This window comes from Diospyros lotus, chromosome 3 (assembly GCF_014633365.1).
Source record: "Diospyros lotus cultivar Yz01 chromosome 3, ASM1463336v1, whole genome shotgun sequence".
Taxonomy (NCBI): domain Eukaryota; kingdom Viridiplantae; phylum Streptophyta; class Magnoliopsida; order Ericales; family Ebenaceae; genus Diospyros; species Diospyros lotus.
Window position 1 is genome coordinate 30,737,769 of NC_068340.1, and position 21,614 is coordinate 30,759,382.

The 21,614-nt window shown below is 33.8% G+C and overlaps 1 protein-coding gene across 3 annotated transcripts in view; it reads left to right on the forward strand.

Moving 5' to 3' along the window:
* The first annotated feature begins 13,737 nt into the window (after positions 1–13,737).
* The window catches only part of LOC127796179 (probable NAD(P)H dehydrogenase (quinone) FQR1-like 3), a 31,237-nt gene continuing 23,360 nt past the window's right edge, over positions 13,738–21,614 (forward strand). For 2 of the 3 annotated variants that reach the window (XR_008021965.1, XR_008021964.1), the window contains exon 1: positions 13,738–14,060. Coding sequence is in view for 1 of the 3 variants with exons in the window: in XM_052328192.1 (XP_052184152.1) it covers positions 13,831–14,060 (230 nt within the window). In the remaining 2 variants the exon portion in view is untranslated. The remainder of the gene's footprint in view (positions 14,061–21,614) is intronic. The other variant, XM_052328192.1, reaches the window with a different exon arrangement.

Sequence of the window (21,614 nt, forward strand, 5' to 3'; positions counted from 1 at the left end):
GAGTGAGGGGTTTGCTTTCCTCAATTTGAACAGTATGGGAGAAGCAGCAGCATAAATGGATGGAAACTAATGAGGAAAATACTTGGCGCAAACCGTCATGATCTATATATTTGGTCATGAAGAGAATATCAGAGCTATAGCTTTTGGTTGATGATACATATGAAAAGCTCAAGAAATGGGGAATTAATTAGAAGAACTACCGGGAACCAAATACCCAATCCACTATGAGATACATTTTGATGACTTTAAAGCAATACATCCATTTTTATTCAGTATATGGCAATACATTTTCAGACTACACTCTCAGGCTGTAGCTGAAACCACCCAAATGCTAAGCTATGGTTTGAGTGGTTTCAAGCACATGGTGGGATTGTTTTGGTCTGGAAGTTGGGTAAAACGACTACGGTGCTTTGGTTTAAGAAACACGTTTCAAACCACCCAAACCACTAATTGTACAACCCTGGAGATAGGGTCTAGAACCTTAGAGATCCAATCTTTACAGCCCCACTGCTGGTGTTCTACTGCTGAAATAAAACACCATTAATGGGGTTCAACAGAGGAGGCAAGCAACGAGAGAAAAAGAGAGGGAGTCACAGAGGGAGAAAGGGAGTAAAAGGAGATTGAATCAAACCCAACTATTGTGTTCAACGATTATTAAACCCATCCCAAATTGTGTGAGAGAGAGGGGGAGAAGTCATGGAAGGAGAAAGGGAGTAAAAAGAGGTTGAATGAAACCCAACTATTGTGTTCAGTGACTATTGAACCTATCCCAAATTGTGTGTGAGAGTGAGAAGGGAGGGGGGAAGAACCCTAGTGGGGTTTTGATTGAACCCAGCACGAGCTTGGTTTTTATGAACTTGGAGAGTTTATCATGTTCATTAGAACTTGATCGGGTTGGAGAGAGAAAAAAGAGAGGTAGGAAAGTTATTGCCACACTATTGCAGGAGCAGAATGGGATACAAGTAATGTCTAAAGAGAGGGAGAGAGGGGGAGAGAGAGAGAGTCGATAAGGAGACTTTGAGAATTTTAAAAATTTAGAAGCCATTATTAAATGACAAGGGGCTAAGTGCTAATAAAGTTTTATAAAGGTAATAAAGATTACTACTATTTTTAAAACCTCAGAATATTAAATGTATTTTACCCTAAGACAGTATATTATTGTTATCATTGTGCCCATAAGTTAGACGTGCCACTAGGCATGAGTAACTTTGAGCTAAACATACAAAATGAAAGTGTAAAATTGAACTTAGTTTTGACTCTAACCAAAACTAATTGATTTTGTTATAGGCTATATGATACATATAATCATATTTTTGTATTGATTACTAACATGTCTTAATATTCATATTAGATTAGTAGTATTTTTCTTTAATTTTATATGCTTTTGGATTATTATATTTAAAATATATATATATATATATATATTTTGCAATGTGATTGTTCTATCCTTCATATATTTATATTTCGTCTAAAATGCACCTTCTGGGTTTAGTTTGGGTGCTTGCACAGTCTCTCCCCCACCACACCCCACCCCCACCCTCTCTCTCTCTCTATATATACATATATATATATATATGCTCCTCTAGATGGTAATACAAATTGAGGAAGGAGTTGAAATAAAAGTGCATATATAGAGAAACCAATAGAGAGTGATAGTTACACGCGCACACAGACACTAGAGATGATGAGAGAAATAGGATAAGGGCTGGAAGATTTGGGTCTCTATTTCTTTGCCTCCACAATTTGGGAGTGTTCTATTAATATAAACATGTCTTTGTTGCAGACAAAGCAATAGAAAAACCACATAAATATTGGGAAAAAATGCATCTATTCAATGTGAAGAAATTGAAAATATAGTAATTTTTGTCATTGTGGATGGGGAAGGAAGCTAAAAATCATAGGAAAACTTTCTAGAATGTGAAAAATATTCTAATTTTTTAACCATGTTTGTTTCTTTACATATTTGAGAAATTAGGGAATAGTCATAACATATTTGAGAAATCAAATGAGTGCCTCATGTAAGTATATAATATAAACCCCAAATTTTAAATCTTAACTTTTAAAACCTTAAATTATTTTTAATCTCGTTCATAATTAGATGTTTTCAAAAAGTGGAAAATGATTTTGAATGAGATTTTTCAATTAAAAAATTAGGATTTCAAGTTTTAATTTTAGAATTTGAGAATTTGCATTACATGACTAGGCGCGTCCTAAGTTTTATAGAACATGCATGGCGCACCTTTTTTCCTTAACCGCCCAATCGACTTTTCTTGAATTCATGAAAAAGGACTTCGAAATATAACTAGTAAAATTGTAAACATATTTTCAAAAGTGTCTTACTATTTTCTATTTTCCTTTTTATCCACCATAACTAAAATCACTTGATTTTTTCAAATTTCTTACATTTTTCTCATGCTTGCTCATTTTTCCACTATGTATCTTGTTTCTTTTCTCCTACATCTTCATTTTCTTATTTTTTTTTCATCTTGCTCCTTTAAAGAGATAGTTGTAATATATATGTGTGTGTATAGGGAGGGAGGGGGAAGTTGCCTTGCTAGACGATTGCATTAAGGGTAAAATTTTATCACAATATTTTCTTTTACATGGATTTATATTATCAATGATTCAATACGATTTTTAGATGTTAATTGATATTATGGTTGATATGATGTGCCACCGACCCTAATTTAGTTAAGACAAAGCACAATTGATGATTATGAAGAGAGAGGGAATTTAATATTTAATAAACAAAATTATAATTATAACAAATTCCTTAACAGTTGATAGTGTTAGAAATAATTTACTCTATATTTTTGTTACTTTTAAAATTTGCATAGGTAAATATGGACATCTTACTTTTTTTTTTGTCATATTTGTGAAGTGATTGCAATTCTAATTAAATTGGATTTCATCCATCTTAAAACTTTTCACAATTTGATGCAATTTTATTATAGAGCATTGATATGGATGTATTTAGTGTGCTATTATTAGGTTATGGGTGGACATAGACCACCTCAACATTTCTACATATAGGCCTACTTATATGTGTAGGATAAAGGCACATAAAGCGAGAGTCACATGTTAGTCACGCAAAATGAGTCAAAATTAATTAAAAATAGTTACACTAACCTATAAATATTAACCAACAGTTAAATTAAGCATAATAGTTTCGAGATTGAGATAATCACCTTAGCTAGAAAATCCATAACACCAAACAAGGAAACACCACCAAATAAGGCAAATATCATCTCAATTCCAACTATCTTGGACTCAACTTTTACAAGTTATTTAAAAAAAAACTTTTACAAGTTACATATAACTCACTATTGTAAACACAACAATTTGAGGACAAGAAAGAAAGCTCTAGTTCCTTTGTTCCCTTCAATATAATTCCATAAAATATCATATCTGTTGGAGAACTTTTTTAGGCACTCCCCTAGGAAGTCTTTTTCACCATTCTTATAGGATTTTTATGAGCATACAATAGCTTTCAACTCTCGTTCGTTGGATTGTCGATCCAAGTCAACTTATATTATATTTGGGTCAATTAGGGTCTATATATATACTGAAGCAAATTGTGATTGACTCCATCAGAGTATCAATCAAAAACGATGTGGACATTCAACATAAGGGACGCTTACATTTGCCATTTGCCATGAAAATTACAACAATCAACAACACGTACGTCGATTCCTACCAAGACAAACGATGGAGGAATATATAATTCTAACTTTAGGCGGTAAGTTTATGCTATGATGCTTTACACAACCAGCTTCTATCGGTGGACTGGTTATTGGAGTTCCAAAGATCCTTTGTCAGATGATCCCTCATATCTTGTGAAAATTATAGGGGGCAAGCATAACAGAATCAAGAATGGAAAGAGGCCATTTTTCAATGTAGCAAAATAGCCTTCTGTCCTTCAAGATAATGGATGGATCAACAATATCATTGTTGTCAACACAAATCCAAAGGTCACTCACTGGATTTCACTTGTTTGGGGTCGCCCCAACAAAAGGGACACAACTGAGATTGCCTATCCCTGAAGCAAATACCAACATAACACATGAATTCCAACTTGATAAATATAAATGGAAACATAGTAAGCGTTTCTAAACATGGATAGAGCTTATTAACAAGGATGCATAGCACGCGCTTGCGCTTGTGATAAATGGCTCAAATAACACAATTTTCTTGTTTCTGCAGTAAGCTGATAGCCATGTGCAGAAAACAACAGGTTTACTAAACCCAAAAGTTTGAGTTAACTTTCAAGAACTAAAATATTTTTGTTTGCCATAAGTTTTTGCTTTGTTATAAGGGGAACAGATGTTAGAAGAAATATGGCGTACAAAACAATCTGTCTTGTATTACTTTGACTAGTTATGCGGTTGTTTATAGTGCTATTTGTAAAGAAACTCGTACAGGCAGAGCCGGCCGAACGAATTTGAGAGTTTTAGAAAAAAAAAATTTGTCAAGATCTTTTCAAGAGTATTAATTTTTTATTATAAAAAAATAAATAATAAGCCTTTTTACACAAACATTTCTTTTCTTTCTCAAAATAATTTTCACAATCACAACATAGGCATACACTAACATACTAAAATCAATGAATCAAATAACTAAAATAAAAGACAACAAATCACAATTTCACAAGTTCACAACAAATTAATGCCAAAAAAAACACCCATACAAAACACCTAGAAAGCCTCAAAAACAACAAATCGAGAAGTCAAAGCTGAAGAAGAAACTTGTTGCCGTAAAAATGATGGATGTGACCTTCAAAACAGCGACGTCGTTGTCTAGTGTTTCTGTCGAGGCCTCGGGATGCGTCTACGGCTGTGGGCTCATCAACGGGCGAGGTTGTTTCGCTACCAAGGCAAACAGAGCTGGCCAACAGTCACAATACAATAACATGGATCACAGATGACAAATGTTGAAGTGAAGCCTAAAGGCTGAAGCAAGCAATAAGTGTCTTGTGTGACTGTCGAAGCACGAACGAGAGAGAGAGGGGGAGGGGGGAGGGAGAGGGAAAAATTGAAAAGAAAAAGTAAGTTTTATGGGATTTGGGAATAGCAACGATAGTAAAAAATTGAGAAATAAAAATTAGAAGATAAAAAGGTTTATTATATTTTGTATTTAATTTTTTAATAAAATATGTATTATTAAAAAAATAAAAAATATATATTACAAATTTTTAAAATTAAAGACCTAATTTTGGAGGTCTTATGCCTTCTCATATATGACTTCACTGTTAGGCCGGCAATGATAAACCTATACAAGAGATCCCGAGAGTCTACTAGGGTTCCAATTCAAGATGCTCTGCTGCCCTCCCTAACTAGTTAGGTTACCCACTGTAGACTCAATCGCTTCTGTGCTACGTCTCCCATCTTCCTCATCCCTTCTCCACTCAATCCTACACAAAGCTATTTATAGAGAGAATTGTAGAGGTGATAAACACCTACGTAGACAAAAAATGAACTTAAAAGATAAAAAAAAAAAATGTACAATATATTAAGGAGTTGAACTCAAAGCTCATATCTAAAAACTGTTCCAAACATCTCCATTGAGAAGAAAATAAGCATATATATGCAGGAAGTAATTGTTAAGAAGTTTGACAGACAAGATAAGCCACATACCAAGCCCTGTAGCACTTGAGACACAAGGAATGACAGCAATTAGGCAAATCTTGTTACTGATTTGCGCATGCAAATTGCACATTCATCTTCCCTCCCCAAAATCAGATTTTCTGAATTTTCTTTGGGGACGCTTTCTTGTGCATCCAGGTGCCTGTATCTCTGCGCACATCAATAAAGAGAAGCAAAACATATAAAGTTAACAATCAATGTCTATATCCACAATCTCACAACAATAATAATAGGATAATCCACTTAGATATATGAGTTGCCTCTTTAAATTAGCCAAAATAAACAAGTACATAAGGCATAGGAATGTACCATAGTGATGAACAACCGAATCAACCCAAGGGAACCAGCAACAGCAAGGTGGCAACCAGCCCACATAACAAAAAATAAAAATAGGTCCGCGGCTGGACTGCGTGACAGTCTCATTTGGAAGCACGCTCCATCGTTCTCTCTCGGGCAATCTAAAGCCCTGGAGTAACAAGGAAAAAGAAATAAGGTAAGCTCAGCAAGTCAGTAGAGATAAGAGTGAATGGGGGTGAGGGAACAGGGGTCGCAGTATGCTAAGAATATACAGATTGGAGCAGCTCAACACCAACCAATCAACAATAAAATCTACAAGTCTAATTTTCTCTTTCAGCAGTCTTCTAAAATTGATAAAGCATGATGTTTAGAGTCAAAATATTCAAGGCAGGTAGTTGAACATCATCTTTAGAATGAATGAGAATGGATCACCAAGTACCGAGTTATACTAACTTAAATAATCATTGATTCTACTGAGTTTAATTGCACATTATTTCCAAACCAGTTTATTCACACGTACGGATAATATAGAAATTTAAATTCGGCAGAAAATCAAGAAATAAAACAATAAACCAATGAGATACTGATGCAATCAGCATACCATTAATAGGGCGTAATTATCTCAAATCAAATAAATTGAGCGTTCTCCAAATTATGAGTTGCAGCTCAATTGAAGAAACTTGCTTCCATGGAACATCCATCAGCTATTGTGAAAATAGTTTACACGTTCAAGAGTTGAGACAAAGCACAAAATGGAAACACAAAATCTACTCCCGGCTGGATTGATTCTAGGGCAAAATCAAAATTAAGAAAAAAAAAATGTGGCCTGAAGAGTAAATGTACTAGAAATACAATGCAGAACAAGTTTTAAAGCACAGGCTAGCACATAGAAGGATTCACTTCATCCCTTCATGAAGATCAAGCACAAGATCACAAGGTAGGTAAAACAAAACTCTGTGTCAGCTATACGATTTTCTACCCCAAAACACAGCAAGAAAACACCATAAAACCTGAACATCCTCCAAAATGTTTTAAGGAAAAAACACTAGTTAGAAGAGCTGGATATCAGCCTCGAGGAGAAACCAGCCCCTGGTGGACATTTCGGCTCTGCATTCGTGTACGCACACAACTTCGGTTCGTCAAGCCGGGGATTTGCACCCCCCTACACACGCCCGCGCAAAAGAGAGCCTCTTGTCTAACTAGTTTACTCATCATTCCATGTGTAAGTTCATCTGGGACAAGAGCCTTCTCTTAATATTTTCTTAACTCAACGAGTATATTTTGAGTATCAATTTATCGTTTTAGGCATATAAGTATACCAACTCGATCTTCCCATGATGGAGAATAAGAATCCATTTCGATCCGGTTAAAATAGTTGACGACCCTACTTAAAAATTTAGCCTTAACCATGCCACAATGCTCATTTGTGCCAATTTTCCAACAATGGAAGCCCAATTCAAAGCCTTTTTTTATGCCACGCAAGAGCTCTGGGCTACGCAAGCACTAGCTGGCAAGCCTGCCGGAATCTTTTGGAGTATTGGCTTCCATGGGGGACGCCGGGAACTAACTGTTGTTATATATAAATATATATTAATATTATTTAATAATAATAACATTGATAATTTTATGATGTATATTCTTTGTTTTACCTTATTTAATAATAATAACATTGATAGTAAAAAATGTCTTTTAGTTTAAATTTAAAAAGATATATACTTTCAAATTTTAAAAATTATGTCTTTTTATATTAAAGAATTGTGACATTTTTAGAAAATAAGTCATTTTTTAAAAGGACGTGATTTTTCAAAAGGTTGTGTTCTTTAGTTTCGTGTCTATTGACTAATACCCTTCCATAGTCTATAAATATATTTGGATAAATGAGGTGTAGAAAAATGTGTAAACAATTTTCTTTCTTCTTTTGATAATTGTCATTTCTTTTATTTACGCTTTTATTGATTTCAATTGGTGAATTTGAATTCTTGGAGATAGAATAAATCAAAAAGTGCAATTTTAATTTTTTAGTCAAGCATTATATCATGGGGTTAGAATTTGCATGAACCAAAATTAATATCCTAAAGATAGTTTTTTAAAAATGACTTATCTAACAGAATTCTTTTTTTATTCTGAATTTATTGTCTTTCCTCAATTTTTATTTTATTATTTTTTCCTGTATTATTGCAAGAGTTTTTCTTCCCCATTTTTCTCTCATGGAGAACTGCTTGATATATATATATATATACATATACATATACGTATGTATGTATGTATTTGATCTGGAGCTCTTTGTACAATGAGTATTCATACATCTTGGTTATTCACGTTTAATTGGGTCAATGATTAGTACAATCTGGCATTGCGTTCTTGGATCTTCACATATATAGAGCATATATAGATATTTATCATATGTAAATTAAGGAAATTGCCTTGTTTAGAACGCTGGAATCGTAGAAAATTTTTGATGATTTCTCAGTTGAGGTTAATTATTGCTCTGTTGAGTTCGTTACATACATCATCTGGTTATTTACTCCAGTGCTGGCATAGATTAAATAAATTATGTTTCTGTATAATCAGGTTTACCCAATCAATCCAGACTACTATGGATATAACATAAAATCTAAACAAATCTTGTCAAACATCAAATCTAAAATCTAAATCCTAATAACAAAAAATCAAATTTACTACTTCAAGTTTCTAATCGGTAACAAGAATTATTTTCTGGTAAAAATCATGGCCAGCACCCTGGCTTTAGATTGTCCGAGAGAGAATGACGGAGCGTGCTTTCAGATGAAACTGTCTCATAGTCCAGCTGCGAACTTATTTCCATTTTTTGTTGTGTGGGCTGATTGTCACCTTGCTGGTGCCATTGGGTTGATTCAGGTGTTCATCAATGTGACTAATGCGGATGGAAGGACCGCCATGTCCTTGTGTGAAAGTAAAGGTTGTTGAATTATGGCTAGGTAAGTAACAATTACAGAATATATATCTATATATATTGCAATTACAACAATAACTAACCAACCTAAGATTGCAACAATATTTAATGCAATTATTTAAACTGCATAAGTACTCCCTCAATATTATAAATATTAGCAGTTACTTTAAGACCAAGAGATTGCAAACCGATGACTAAAACAAGGTTGACGGCAACTAAAATAGCTGGATCTGAGAGACAAGCAAGATCGCTCTGCAACTGGCAGACAACAGATTATGGCAAAAACTTCAGCAGGATAAAACAGTATTTTTAACAGAACGACAGCCTCGAACAGTTAGAGCTAGCAAAACTCAATAACGGAACTTGCTGTCTGACATAAAAGTAGATACAAGATGAAACTAGAGGATGCTGGAATACTTAGATGATGAAAAATGAAACTCTGGCAGGATTTTATAGCTGCATCGGAGGCTCCCAACAGCCACAAATTCAATACAACACTTAAATAATATCATTAAATCCATTAAAATTGTGACTCTTGGAGCAAATGAAAAGCCTCATATTTAAACAAGTGTATAAGGCATAGGAATGTACCATATTGATGAACACCCGAACAACCCAAGGGAACCAGCCCACATAACAAAAAATGAAAATAGGTCCGCAGCTGGACTTCGTGACAGTCTCATCTGGAAACACGCGCCATCGTTCTCTCACGGGCAATCTAAAGCCCTGGAGTAACAAGGAAAAAGAAATAAGGTAAGTTCAGCAAGCAGGTAAGTAGAGATAAGGGGGAATGGGGGTGAGGGAACAGGGGCCACAGTATCCTCAAAAATATACATATTGGAGCAGCTCAACACCAACCAATCAACAATAAAATCTACCAAGTTTAATTTTCTCTTTCAGCACAGTCTTCACTCTACATGAAAGACTCTGCTAAGCTGATGGATCACTAAGTAGCGAGTGATACTAACTTAAAATAATCATTGATTCTACCGAGTTTAACTTCACATTGTTTCCAAATCGGTTTATTCACACGGATAATGTAGAAATTTAAATTAGGCAGAAAATTAAGAAATAAAACAATAAACCAATGAGATACAAATGCAATCAATATACCGTTAATAAAGCGTAATTATCTCAAATCAAATCAAATCAATCGAGCGCTCTCCAAATTATGAGTTCCAGCTCAATTGAAGAAACTTGGTTCCCTGAAACATCTATCAGCTATTGTGAAAATAGTTAACACATTCAAGAGTTCAGACAAAGCCCAAAATTGAAACATGAAATCTACTCCAGGCTGGATTAATTTTAGGGCAAAAATCAAAATTAAGAAAAAAAAAAAAGTGGCCTGAAGAGTAAATGTACTAGAAATACAATGCAAAACAAAATTTAAGGCCTAGGCTAGCACATAGATGGATTCACTTCACCCCTTTATAGAGATCAGGCACAAGACCACAAGTTAGGTAAAATAGAACTCTGTGCCATATACACGATTTTCTACCCCCAAAACATAGCAAGAAAACATTATAAAAGTGAAGATATTCCATGTCTCTAAAGTGTTTCGGGGAAAAAAATAAAGAAATAACTAATTATAGAGAGTTGGCGAGTTGGATATCAACCTCGAGACAACGAGAGAATTCTTAAACGACCTCATAACATTGATTTTCTCAAAAAATAATTCTAGTTAACGAGTAGAAAGAAGTAAAAGAAATTAGAAAAATATTGTTAGGGGAAATTAGAAAAATATTGTCAAGGGAGATCTGGTTCTCTCTCATCTTTGCAAAAACTAAAAATTAGCCTCCACAAAAGAGTTTTAAAGAAGAATGGGGGAGTGGAGAGCAACTGACGCTCTCGATTCTCGAGCTTTATTTTATTCTTTTAATTTATCATTATTTTATGAGTAATACTATAAGAAATGTTGAAATAATTTTATTAGTTCATAAAATATTGCAAAACATAATATACTCATCATCGAACAATAAAATAGTTTTTGAACTAAAAATAATGTCTAATAAATGCACTTTACTAGAAAATAATGGGCTTTTACTACACTTTAACAATTGTGCATTATCCTATTTTATTAGGCATTTATGGACCAAATGTTGATTTTTAAATTATTTTAGGGTGATATGGCACGAGGATTTTAATCTCCAGTTAAGGAGCTTATTTTTCACTTTGTGCTTAATGACTGACACATGGCTTGGAATTGCCAAAGGGTGCTAGAAGGTTTATTTTCAGTGCCGGGAGATTTGAACCCGAAAACCAACCAAATACATCCCTTGACCATGGTTTGTTTTTGTAGGATGAATCACGAACATTTTGCTCATAAAGTACATCAAACGCCACCCCCTCATCATGTGCTTTGATGTGCCTTTTTAGCAGATTCACGGCTCAAATCATGTGTTAGCATGCTTGTCCTATAGAGAAATAATTATTTTAAGGATATTTGGTAACTCTATGTAGGAATCCAAATGAGAATATTTTATATATTTATTTTTTAAAAGGTAATATTAATCATTGTCTAATAAATACACCTTATTTTTAAGAAATGTGTATTTATTGTATCTTATTTTAGTTCTAAAATAATATTATTAGACATAAAAGGTTGCAAAAGACACAATACATTTATCATCAATCAATAAAATTATTTTTAAATTAAAAATGATATACAAAAGTGCACTTTGCCTAAACACAAAGTGCATTTATTTAACCTTAATCATTTCTCCAAAGTGCAATGGTTAATATTACCTTATTTTATAGGCATTTATGGATAAAATTAATGTTGATTTCTAAATTATTTTAAGATGTGAAGTGGCGGGAGGATTTTGATCTTCTGTCAGTGAGCCTATTTTAGACTTTGCGCGTAAAAGTCTTTAACGATTAACATATGGATTAGGTTTGCTAGTAGATGTTAAATAATTTATTGTCAGTACCATAAATATATAATAAACTTTAAAATTAGTTGTGCCACTTGATAGTTGTTTTTCTAAAATGAATCATCTTTATTTTGTCCATAAAACATATCAAACAAACCCCTTGTCGTGCATTTCAATGGCATTTTTTACGAATCCTTCGCTTAGATCACATTCAACACGCTTGTTCTTAAAAATAATCATTATTTCATAAGAATCTTTTGGCAAGTGTATGTAGAAACTAGATGGAGAATATTTCATACTTTTTTTTCCTTAAAAGGTAATGCCAACCATTGCTCTAAGGGCAATGGTTAAGGACTTAGAGTGCATTAAATGCACTTATTTTCAAATAAGAGTGCATTTATTGAACCATATTTTTAATTTAAAAATAATTTTATTAATTAATAAAATATTAAAAAACACAATACATTTATTAATAACCAATATAATTATTTTTGAATTGAAGACAGTGGTTATAATTATCTTTCCTAAATAATTAATATTTATTATATTTTTCCACAGCAGTTGAAAAATAGTAGGAGAAATCTGAAAAAAAATTATAAAAAATATAATTAATATTTATTATATTTTTTGAAAAATAGTAGGAGAAATCTGAAAAAAAAAATTATCAAAAATTAACTAGGTTTTGCGAATGTCTCTGTTTTCATGAAAATATTAAAATCATGTGGATAGCTCGTGTGCATTTTTATGAAGTTATAAGGGTATTATGTGTATATTTTATAAAATTAGAGGGATGTTAATTGTAATATATGATTTTACCTTAATCTTGTGTTATATTGACACAGGTACGAATTTAGAAGGGCAGGCATGGGCTGCAGCCTCCAGATTCAGCTCTCTCCAGATCTACATCTGGCCTATTTGAGGGGAGAAATGGTGAAATACTCATGGATCTGGGGCCAGTCCTGCCCCAGATCTACTCCTAGTCCCGTCCCTATATCGACAAGTGACTAATGACCAAAATATCAAAAACACCTTTTTAAAATATGGGAATAAATTTATCAATTTATCATTTGGCACTCCAATGTAACGTGAAATTTAAGTAGGGATAGTTTTTTTCTATTTCTAAAACATTAGGATATTTTTATTAATTTCACTAAATTTGCATTTTACCTTATTTAATTATGTTTGTGCTTAAATTTTTTTTGTTTAGTTGGTGGTGGAACTAATTCGTTTATTATAATAAATATAACAAATAAAAAAATATTTAGGCCTAAAAAGAGATTTAATAGATATAAATTGTCTGAAACAGTAATGAATTTAAAAAAATACCATATAAAATATTTGAATATGGGACAGTGGTTAAAAAATATTAAACACACCTCATTTTTAAAGGTACAATATATAATCCATTAGCAAAAAAAGTTAAGAAAAATGAAATTAGTCATTCAAATTATCTTCAAGAATAATAAAAGGGAATTTCTACCACAATAAGGGGGGTGTAGGGCTCTTGCAAACCATTAAAGTCCTCTTTCACCAAAAAAAAAAAATTTATTAACTAAAAATATAATTGTGGGATCCTAGAAGATATACATTCCCTATCACCATCTCGACAAAGAAATCGAGGGCATGAGAAACGCACAAAAACGATAATCCTAAAAATGATAAAAATAAATAAATATATCATATTTTTACATATTTAACTGATTAATAATAATAATAGACTTTGAGTCAAACAAAACAAAAATGATAATGACGTCGAATGTACACTTTCGTGGTGATTTTCAAGGTCATAAGTCAGATTAGATAGAATTATTATAAATATATGGTTTGTTTGTTTTTTTTAATTTTTTGGTGATAATCAACGTAAATAAATTCAATTAATAGTATTATTTATTTTATCATTTTCCTTATTTGGAGGAATTTGTAAGGTTTAAATAATTTGGATGGAATTCATGAGGCTTTTATATCAATGAGTTGTTGTCTCCAAAAATTGAGTATCATTTCATTCTTTTGTTTTTTATTTTTTTTCTATTGAATGAAAATTGTAAGATTTAAATAAATTCAACACAATTGTAGGGTTCTGGAGAAGATGAAGGTACCTTCGAAAGCGGGTGACGTGCCAGAGATCAGGCCGGAACAGCTTTCGGAGGCTGATGACTCTATCTTTGGTTTCCCTCCTCGTTTTGGGGTGATGGAAGCCCAATTCAAAGCCTTTTTTTATGCCAAGCAAGAGCTCTGGGCTGCGCAAGCACTGGCCGGCAAGCCTGCCGGAATCTTTTGGAGTACTGGCTTCCATGGGGGACGCCCGGAACTTACTGCGTGAGTTTTTCTGCCCCCACTTTTCTCACATAGAGAGCTACTTGAGATATATATATATATATACATATACATATATGTATTTGATTTGGAGCTCTTTGTACAATGAGTATTCATACATCTTGGTTATTCATGTTTAATTGGCTCAATGATTAGTACAATCTGGCACTGCGTTCTTGGATCTTCACATATATAGAGCATATATAGATATTTATCATGTGTAAATTAGGGAAATTGCTTTGTTTAGGACGCCGGAATCATAGAAAATTTTTGATGATTTCTTAGTTCAGGTTATTGCTCTGTTGAGTTCATTACATATATCATCTGGTTATTTACTCCAGTGCTGGCGTAGATTAAATAAATAAAGTTTCTGTACAATCAGGTTTACCCAATCAATCCAGAGTACTATTGATATAACATAAAATCTAAACAAATCTCGTCAAACATCAAGTCTAAAATCTAAATCCTAATAACAAAAAATCAATTTTACTACTTCAAGTTTCTGATTGTCACCTTGCTGGTGCCATTGGGTTGGTCCGAGTGTTCATCAACGTGACTAATGCAGATGGAAGGACCGCTATGTCCTTGTGTGAAAGAAAAGGTTGCATCAGATAATTATTTATGTTTATATATTACCTTCTATATAGCAACTTCAAAGTGGCATAAAACGTCCGAAAGACAAATTTCTCATCATTCTTCCCTTGTTGAAGAAGATATTTTCTTGAGTTTATGGACTCCATCTCAAGTTTTTGTCAATTTTCACCATTGAAGAGGCTCTTGATATAGGATCTTTTGCACTACATTTTCACGCATCATCTTCACTGTAATTAGTTGGCAGTAACACCAATTTTAGAAGTCTTTAATGAACAGTAAAAGCAACGGTCAAACAGTATCAGTGTGTATGAATAGCAAGAGCAACCATGTATGCACGTGGCTATATAAAAGGAATGATGGGAAATAGTTTGATGGCAATGGACTGGACTTATGCTCTGATACCAAATCCGATGCGGGACAACAAACACACTTGTAGAAGAAGGTCAAATTTCTTGGTCTATGCTAATGCAAATCTTCTTTCAAAGGGAGCCAGAGGTCATTTTAGAAGGGTCAAATTTCTATATAGGTATTTCGTTGGAAGAATGCTGCTATCAGCTGTGGCTGAAGGTGCCATAACATCAGCTACAAGGGAGTCCATTATGCAAAGCTGAAGGTAGCTCTCCTCTAGTTCATTACATCTTTATCAAATTGGGATCTTCCATAGGATTGATAGAGGCTCTAGTGGATCAGATCATAGGGTTGGATCAAGGTTCATAAGATCCTATTTGAAAAAGAATTTACAACAAAAATAGTACCAAGTGATAAATCCCATTAGGTGGTGTCAACTAATTGGATTTTAACACATGAATCATCTGTATTTATGATCACATCTTATTAAAAAGGAATGTAAGTCTAGCAATTTTGAATTATATGATATATACTTCAGAGTATATTACTGAAAATAATACACAACTATGCGCAGCCACACACAGACATAAATGTATATAGTGCATGAATCATGTACAGATCTACATTCTCCTATTGCAATTACTATTTCTTTAAAGACCCCTTCAATATCAAAGGAAAATGGATTCACTTAGGCTTGGTTTGAGGCATGAGGTTTGAAGCAAGTACATAAGGGGGCAATGCATTTCATATACCCTCTGATTTTAGTGAAGAACATTCTCTAGTTGTTTCAGATGCCTTTAGAGTGAACAGGAAGGGGTTTGTTTTCCTCGTTTTGAACAGTATGGGAGAAGCAGCATCATAAATGGATGGTAACTAATGAAGGAAAACACTTGACACAAACCATCATGATCTATATATTTGGTCATGAAGAGAATATAAGTGCTATAGCTTTTGGTTGATGGTACATAAGAATGTAGGAAAAGCTCAAGGAATGAGGAATTAATTAGGAGAACTACCGGCCAACCAAATACCCAAACCACTATGAGATAAATTTTGATGGCTTTTCATGCAATGTATCCTTTTTTATTTGGCATATGGCAATACATTTTCAGCTACACTCTTGAGCTATAGCTCAAACTGCCCATATACTAATCTATGGTTTGTGTGATTTTAAGCACATGGTGGGTTTGTTTTTGGTTTGAAAGATAGGTAAAACGCCTAATGGTGGTTTGGTTAAAAAACATGTTTCAAACCACCTAAACCAATAATTGTACAGCCTTGGAGATAGGTTTAGAACCGTGGAGATCCAATCTCTACAGTGCCATTGTTGGTGTTCTACTGTAATAGAACCCCATTAATGGGGTTCAATAGAGGAGGAAAGCAGTGAGAGAGAAAGAAAGGGAGTCGTGGAGGCAGAAAAGGAGCAAAAAGAGGTTGAATCAAAAAGCACACGGTGGGTTTGTTTTTAGTTTGAAAGATAGGTAAAACGCCTATGGTGGTTTGGTTTAAAAAACACCTTCCAAACCACCTAAACCAATAATTGTTCAGCCTTGGAGATAGTTCTTAGCATAGGAGCTCACCCCCTCACAAAATCTAGGTGTCCCTTGGGGCCCAACCCCAAGTACAAGGGAGGAGGATACATACTCTTTACATCTCCTTGCACCACCGATATGCGACAACACACACACACAACAATCCCCCACATGAGTGTAAGTGTGTTGAGACAAAACAAAACAAACTGACACAATGCCACAGAGAGCAAACAGACAAGTTATGCATCAGATAAGGTTTCTTTTGGACTTGAACCTTCCTTAGTGAGTATCAATCAAACTTACCGAAGAAATAGTGAAGTCGGCTCTTGAACTATCATTCTCGTGGTAAATCGAAACAACAGATTTCACACACAACTCATCTTATACCATTGAGTTCTATACAATTGTGTCCATTTTGGTCCTGGACAGCATCCCGAATTCATGAGAATTTTAGAGAACCCAAGCCATTTGAACAATTCTCATGGAAGTGACCCATTTCTACTCTCATATAGATAAATATTAATTAAGAGTACTCTATCGCTACTCCTTTTGAAGCAAAATATCAATATTACCTCTAACATCGACATAACACACAATCTATTTACACCACAGAAATGGGGAATAAACTAGAAGCTCCTTAGTGTGTCAATTATGAATTATTCTGGCTAGTTAGCCTATTTAACCTAGATCTTGGGATCTCCAGTCAACTAGGTTAGGTTACCACCGGATAATTCATTTCATAGGCTTTAGCCTTTTTCCCTTGGACGTATATGTGACATGCTCTCTGGTTACTCCTTTTGTCAAAAGATCTGCTAAATTTTCTTTAGACTTTACATAATTAATGAAAATTATTCCATTTGTGAGCAACTACCTTATCTAGGGTCGGGTTAAGGCATAGTGTAACACCCCGCTTTTCTCTTACAGAGCATGTCACTATGCTAGGGCCCAAAATATACATAAATTATTTTTTTTTTTTTCTCGATACATAACTTAAACCTTAAGTACCAAATTCCAAACAAAACCCCCACAAATCATTCACAATATGCAGAAGCAATAATCGAAACCTGATATGGTACATACCTGAATTCACCTTATATTATATCATAAAGAATCCGTACCATATATTATATCATATTCTTGAATATAAAATACATGGAGATTCCATAAACATTCTAACAAGACTAATCATCAATAAAGCATAAGCTAAAACATATCTGAATCAGCTTCCTGAATCCATCAGTCACGCCATCACGTGCCGTCTCACCTCAACTTGCTCCTTGCTTAAGCTGCAAGTCTAAACTGGAACGTTGAATGTTCCAGGGGCATAACCTATTAGAATATGGAACTTCTAGTGAGAGTCCAAAATATATATATACGAATGCATGATGCATAACATGATCAACATATACCCTTAATGTAACTTCCTAGGCCCATTAGCCCGGCACGGAATCCTAAACAAATCTTGAACCTCTGCAAGATAAACCCAACGATATTCCATTATTGCCCTAGGGGAATTACGGCTACACTCTGGGGGCGACATCTCATTCTCATGCACAAATATCAATATAACAATATCATGCAATTATCACGACTTTCCATGCAATATGTCAAAATGAATATTACATTCATAACAACATGCATATATAACAAACATATCATGAATATAAGTTCTTGTGAGAAAACCACTCACCTTTGCCCAAAAATCAAGATGCCTCAAAAAGCATGCATCGCCTCGATATGCGTGCCCCACCTCGATTTTCGTGTCAACTCTCAAAAGTTGCACCAATCTCCATTCCTCGAGCACAACAACCATAAAAGCATATTAAATCATTAAATATCTCCATAATCCAATTTATTTCATTTTTCCTTTATTTTTTTCTATTTTTCTTTCTAAAAATCTCAATAAATACCACCGAGAATATTTTTTCAAATCTAATTCCACAATAATTCATAATAGACCATGAACTTCAACGCAAAAATACTGAACTTACCCGGATGTTGCGTTTTCACGCAAAACGAGACTTTTTTATGCTAAAATCGAGACATCGGGAAGTCCAAATCCAAATCTTTTTGCATAGTCCTCTAGAGCTTGATTTTAGATAAATTTAGCAAATTTTTTTCATAATTTTTGGAGCCCGAACGCGCCCTAACAAGTTGGCTCATGTGCGCCGCTCGCAGGGCCCAGCTGGCGCATGTCCCACACACGTCGGTCGTCTTTAACCTTCAGATTTTGGTTAGCTCACGACGTCTCTGGTTTATGGCCCATATCTCCTTCATCTGACCTCCGATTGACCCCTAGTTTGAACCTATGGCTTCGTCTTTTCGCCCTCTACCGGATAATAGCATAAAACCCCTCAAACCGAGCCATTTTCAGACTGCTCGAGCTCGTTTTCCGGTGAAGCTCATTTTTTCAACGAGCCTTCGGATCTCATTCATCTCCCAACCAAAATGGCTCAAATTGCACAGAAATTAAGCTTAGGACATGGGCAACAAAAGCCCCTTATCTGCTGCTCTCAATTTTTGCTCAAACTCTCGGATCTGAGAGTTTAATTTTTCACTTCATTCAGCCAATTCAAAAATCTCTATTTATAGGCAATCCCGAGCTTCCAAATGCCCATGGTTGGTCAATCCAGCCTCCCTGAGACTTCTACCTGCCCCAGATTAGTCCAAAAATGCCACCAAACACGGATTCAACGCATCAAAATTTCGGCCACGAAATGGCTGAAAATCATGCAAAATTGGTTATCCTCTTGGCCAATGTCAGCCTAAGCTCAACCCAAGAGCATCCTAGGCTACTTTCCTCAAGTTTTTCATCACCAAATTCGGTGATGAGAGGTGGTGGAGGAAGCTTGGTCGGCCATGGAAGATTGCTCCATCTCCAACTTTTGAAAATTGCACTTTGACCCCTACATTTTCTCATTTTGTACTTTGATCATTTTCTTAAAGCCCCTGAGCTTCCCAATAGTTCCATTACGACCCTCAAGTCCTAAACTTTCCATTCCATCCCCGAACATTCCGAAAAAATGTCATTTCGATCTCCCTCCGGTAAAATTAAGAAATTGCACTTAGGCCCGAATCTTTATTTTGGTCGTAAATCCTTTTGTTTCTTCTTGAAACCATTGAAAGGTTGTTCCCTATGAAAAATCGAAGCCCCCTCAAGCTTCTGTTGATTTCCCGAAAATCGTCTATAACAATTCGGTATTGCAGTCTAATTGGCAGCTGCATTTTCGCTGTACCGAAAACTATTCCTGATTCAACTTCTCTCAATGCTAAAAATCATTTCTCGAGATGCTCATTAATGCCTCCTCATTTTCCTTTGGCATATCGGCTTCAGGGTACTCCCTTCAGTTGATTCGGTCAATTTTTTAAACTATTTAGATATCAATCTTCCCCGAAATTTCATTTTCTTAATAAAATGTTTATTCTCCAATAATCTCAATTTCTTAGGTATTACACATAGTCCAATGAGACCTATGCCTAGGGCCCCCTAAAAAGGAGGGCTCGATAAATTTTTTTTGCCAAGTTCAATAGTAAAAGTATTTAAATATTTTAGCATTGAAAATATTTTTTATCCAAAAAGACCCCAATAAATTTCTAATGATAAATATTTTAGTATTAAAAATAAAAAATATTATTGTTAAAAAAAATTAAAGAATCAAATATTTTTAATTATACTTGATTGTATCATAGATACAAGTCATAAAAGAACAAATATTTTTTATATTAAGATGTGTAGATATTTTAATAAGTCCGATAAAAATAAAAATGTATTTTATAAATTTTTTAAAAGTTAATAATACCTTTGGTCAAGATATTTTTAATGTACTTACAAGTAATATAAAAAAATTTGAACTTGATATAAATAATGTGAGAGGGCAATAATATGATAATGGATCTAATATAAAAGGTAAATATCAAAGTATGTAAAAATGATTATTAGATATAAATTCAAGAGTATTTTATATACCATTGATTGGTATAATCTTAATTTAATTCTTTGTGATATGAAAAATTCATGTGTTGATGTTATAACATTTTTTGGAATCACACAATGCATATACACATTCTTTTCTTCTTCTACAAAAAGATGAAAACTTTTACAAGATCATATTTTAAATAAAAAAACTACCTACAGTACTAAATTTTATAAAATATGTAAAAAAAAATTCAAATACATGGATAACTTATAAAATATTATTAACCATTCATATTATTGTAATTTCGATGAAAAAAAATTTAAAATTAAAATTAATAAAATTTTATTTAAGTTCAACTATGTCACAAGAAAAATTAAGTAATTTGACTATATTGTCGATTAAAAAAAATTTACTTTTTAAGTTAAAATATAAAATTTTAATTAGTAATTTTATATTTTAAAAATAAAAAAATAAAATTTTCATATTTCTTATTATTTTTTAAAGTGCCTCCAAATTTTAAATGGCCTAGGGCCCCCAACTCCCATGGGTCGGCTCTGACCTTATCGTATTATGTATGTGCCTTATATGTCTTGGCTTCTCATTGTAGACATTGTTTTTAGTTTTCATAGAGACAGCTAAGTTGTCACAATATATACATATGGCGCTTACAGGCTTTGGCCACAGTAGAACGTCTTCAAGAAAATGTCGAAGTCACTCTACTTCTTTACCTGCTTTATCAAGAGTTATAAACTCTGATTTCATGGTTGATCGTGCTATGCACGTCTGTTTTGAAGATTTCTATGACACAATAACACCATCTAAGGTAAACACATACCCAGTGGTTGATTTAGTCTCTAAGCTATCAAAAATTCAATTAGCATCACTAAACCCTTCCAATACATGTGGATATCTAGTATAGTGCAATTCATGGTCAAGCGTGTACTTCAAGTACCCTAACTAGTGCACCCCAATGTTCATGTTCAAGATTGCTCGTATATCTTGCTAACCTACTTATTGAATAGGCAATATCAGGTTTTGTACAATTCATTAGGTACATCTAATTACTCCCAATTACCCTAGAATATTCTAGAGAAAATACACTTTCACCATTGTCTTTTTTCAATTTAGAATTTGAGTCAAACGAAGTAACTTTCGGTTTACTCTCA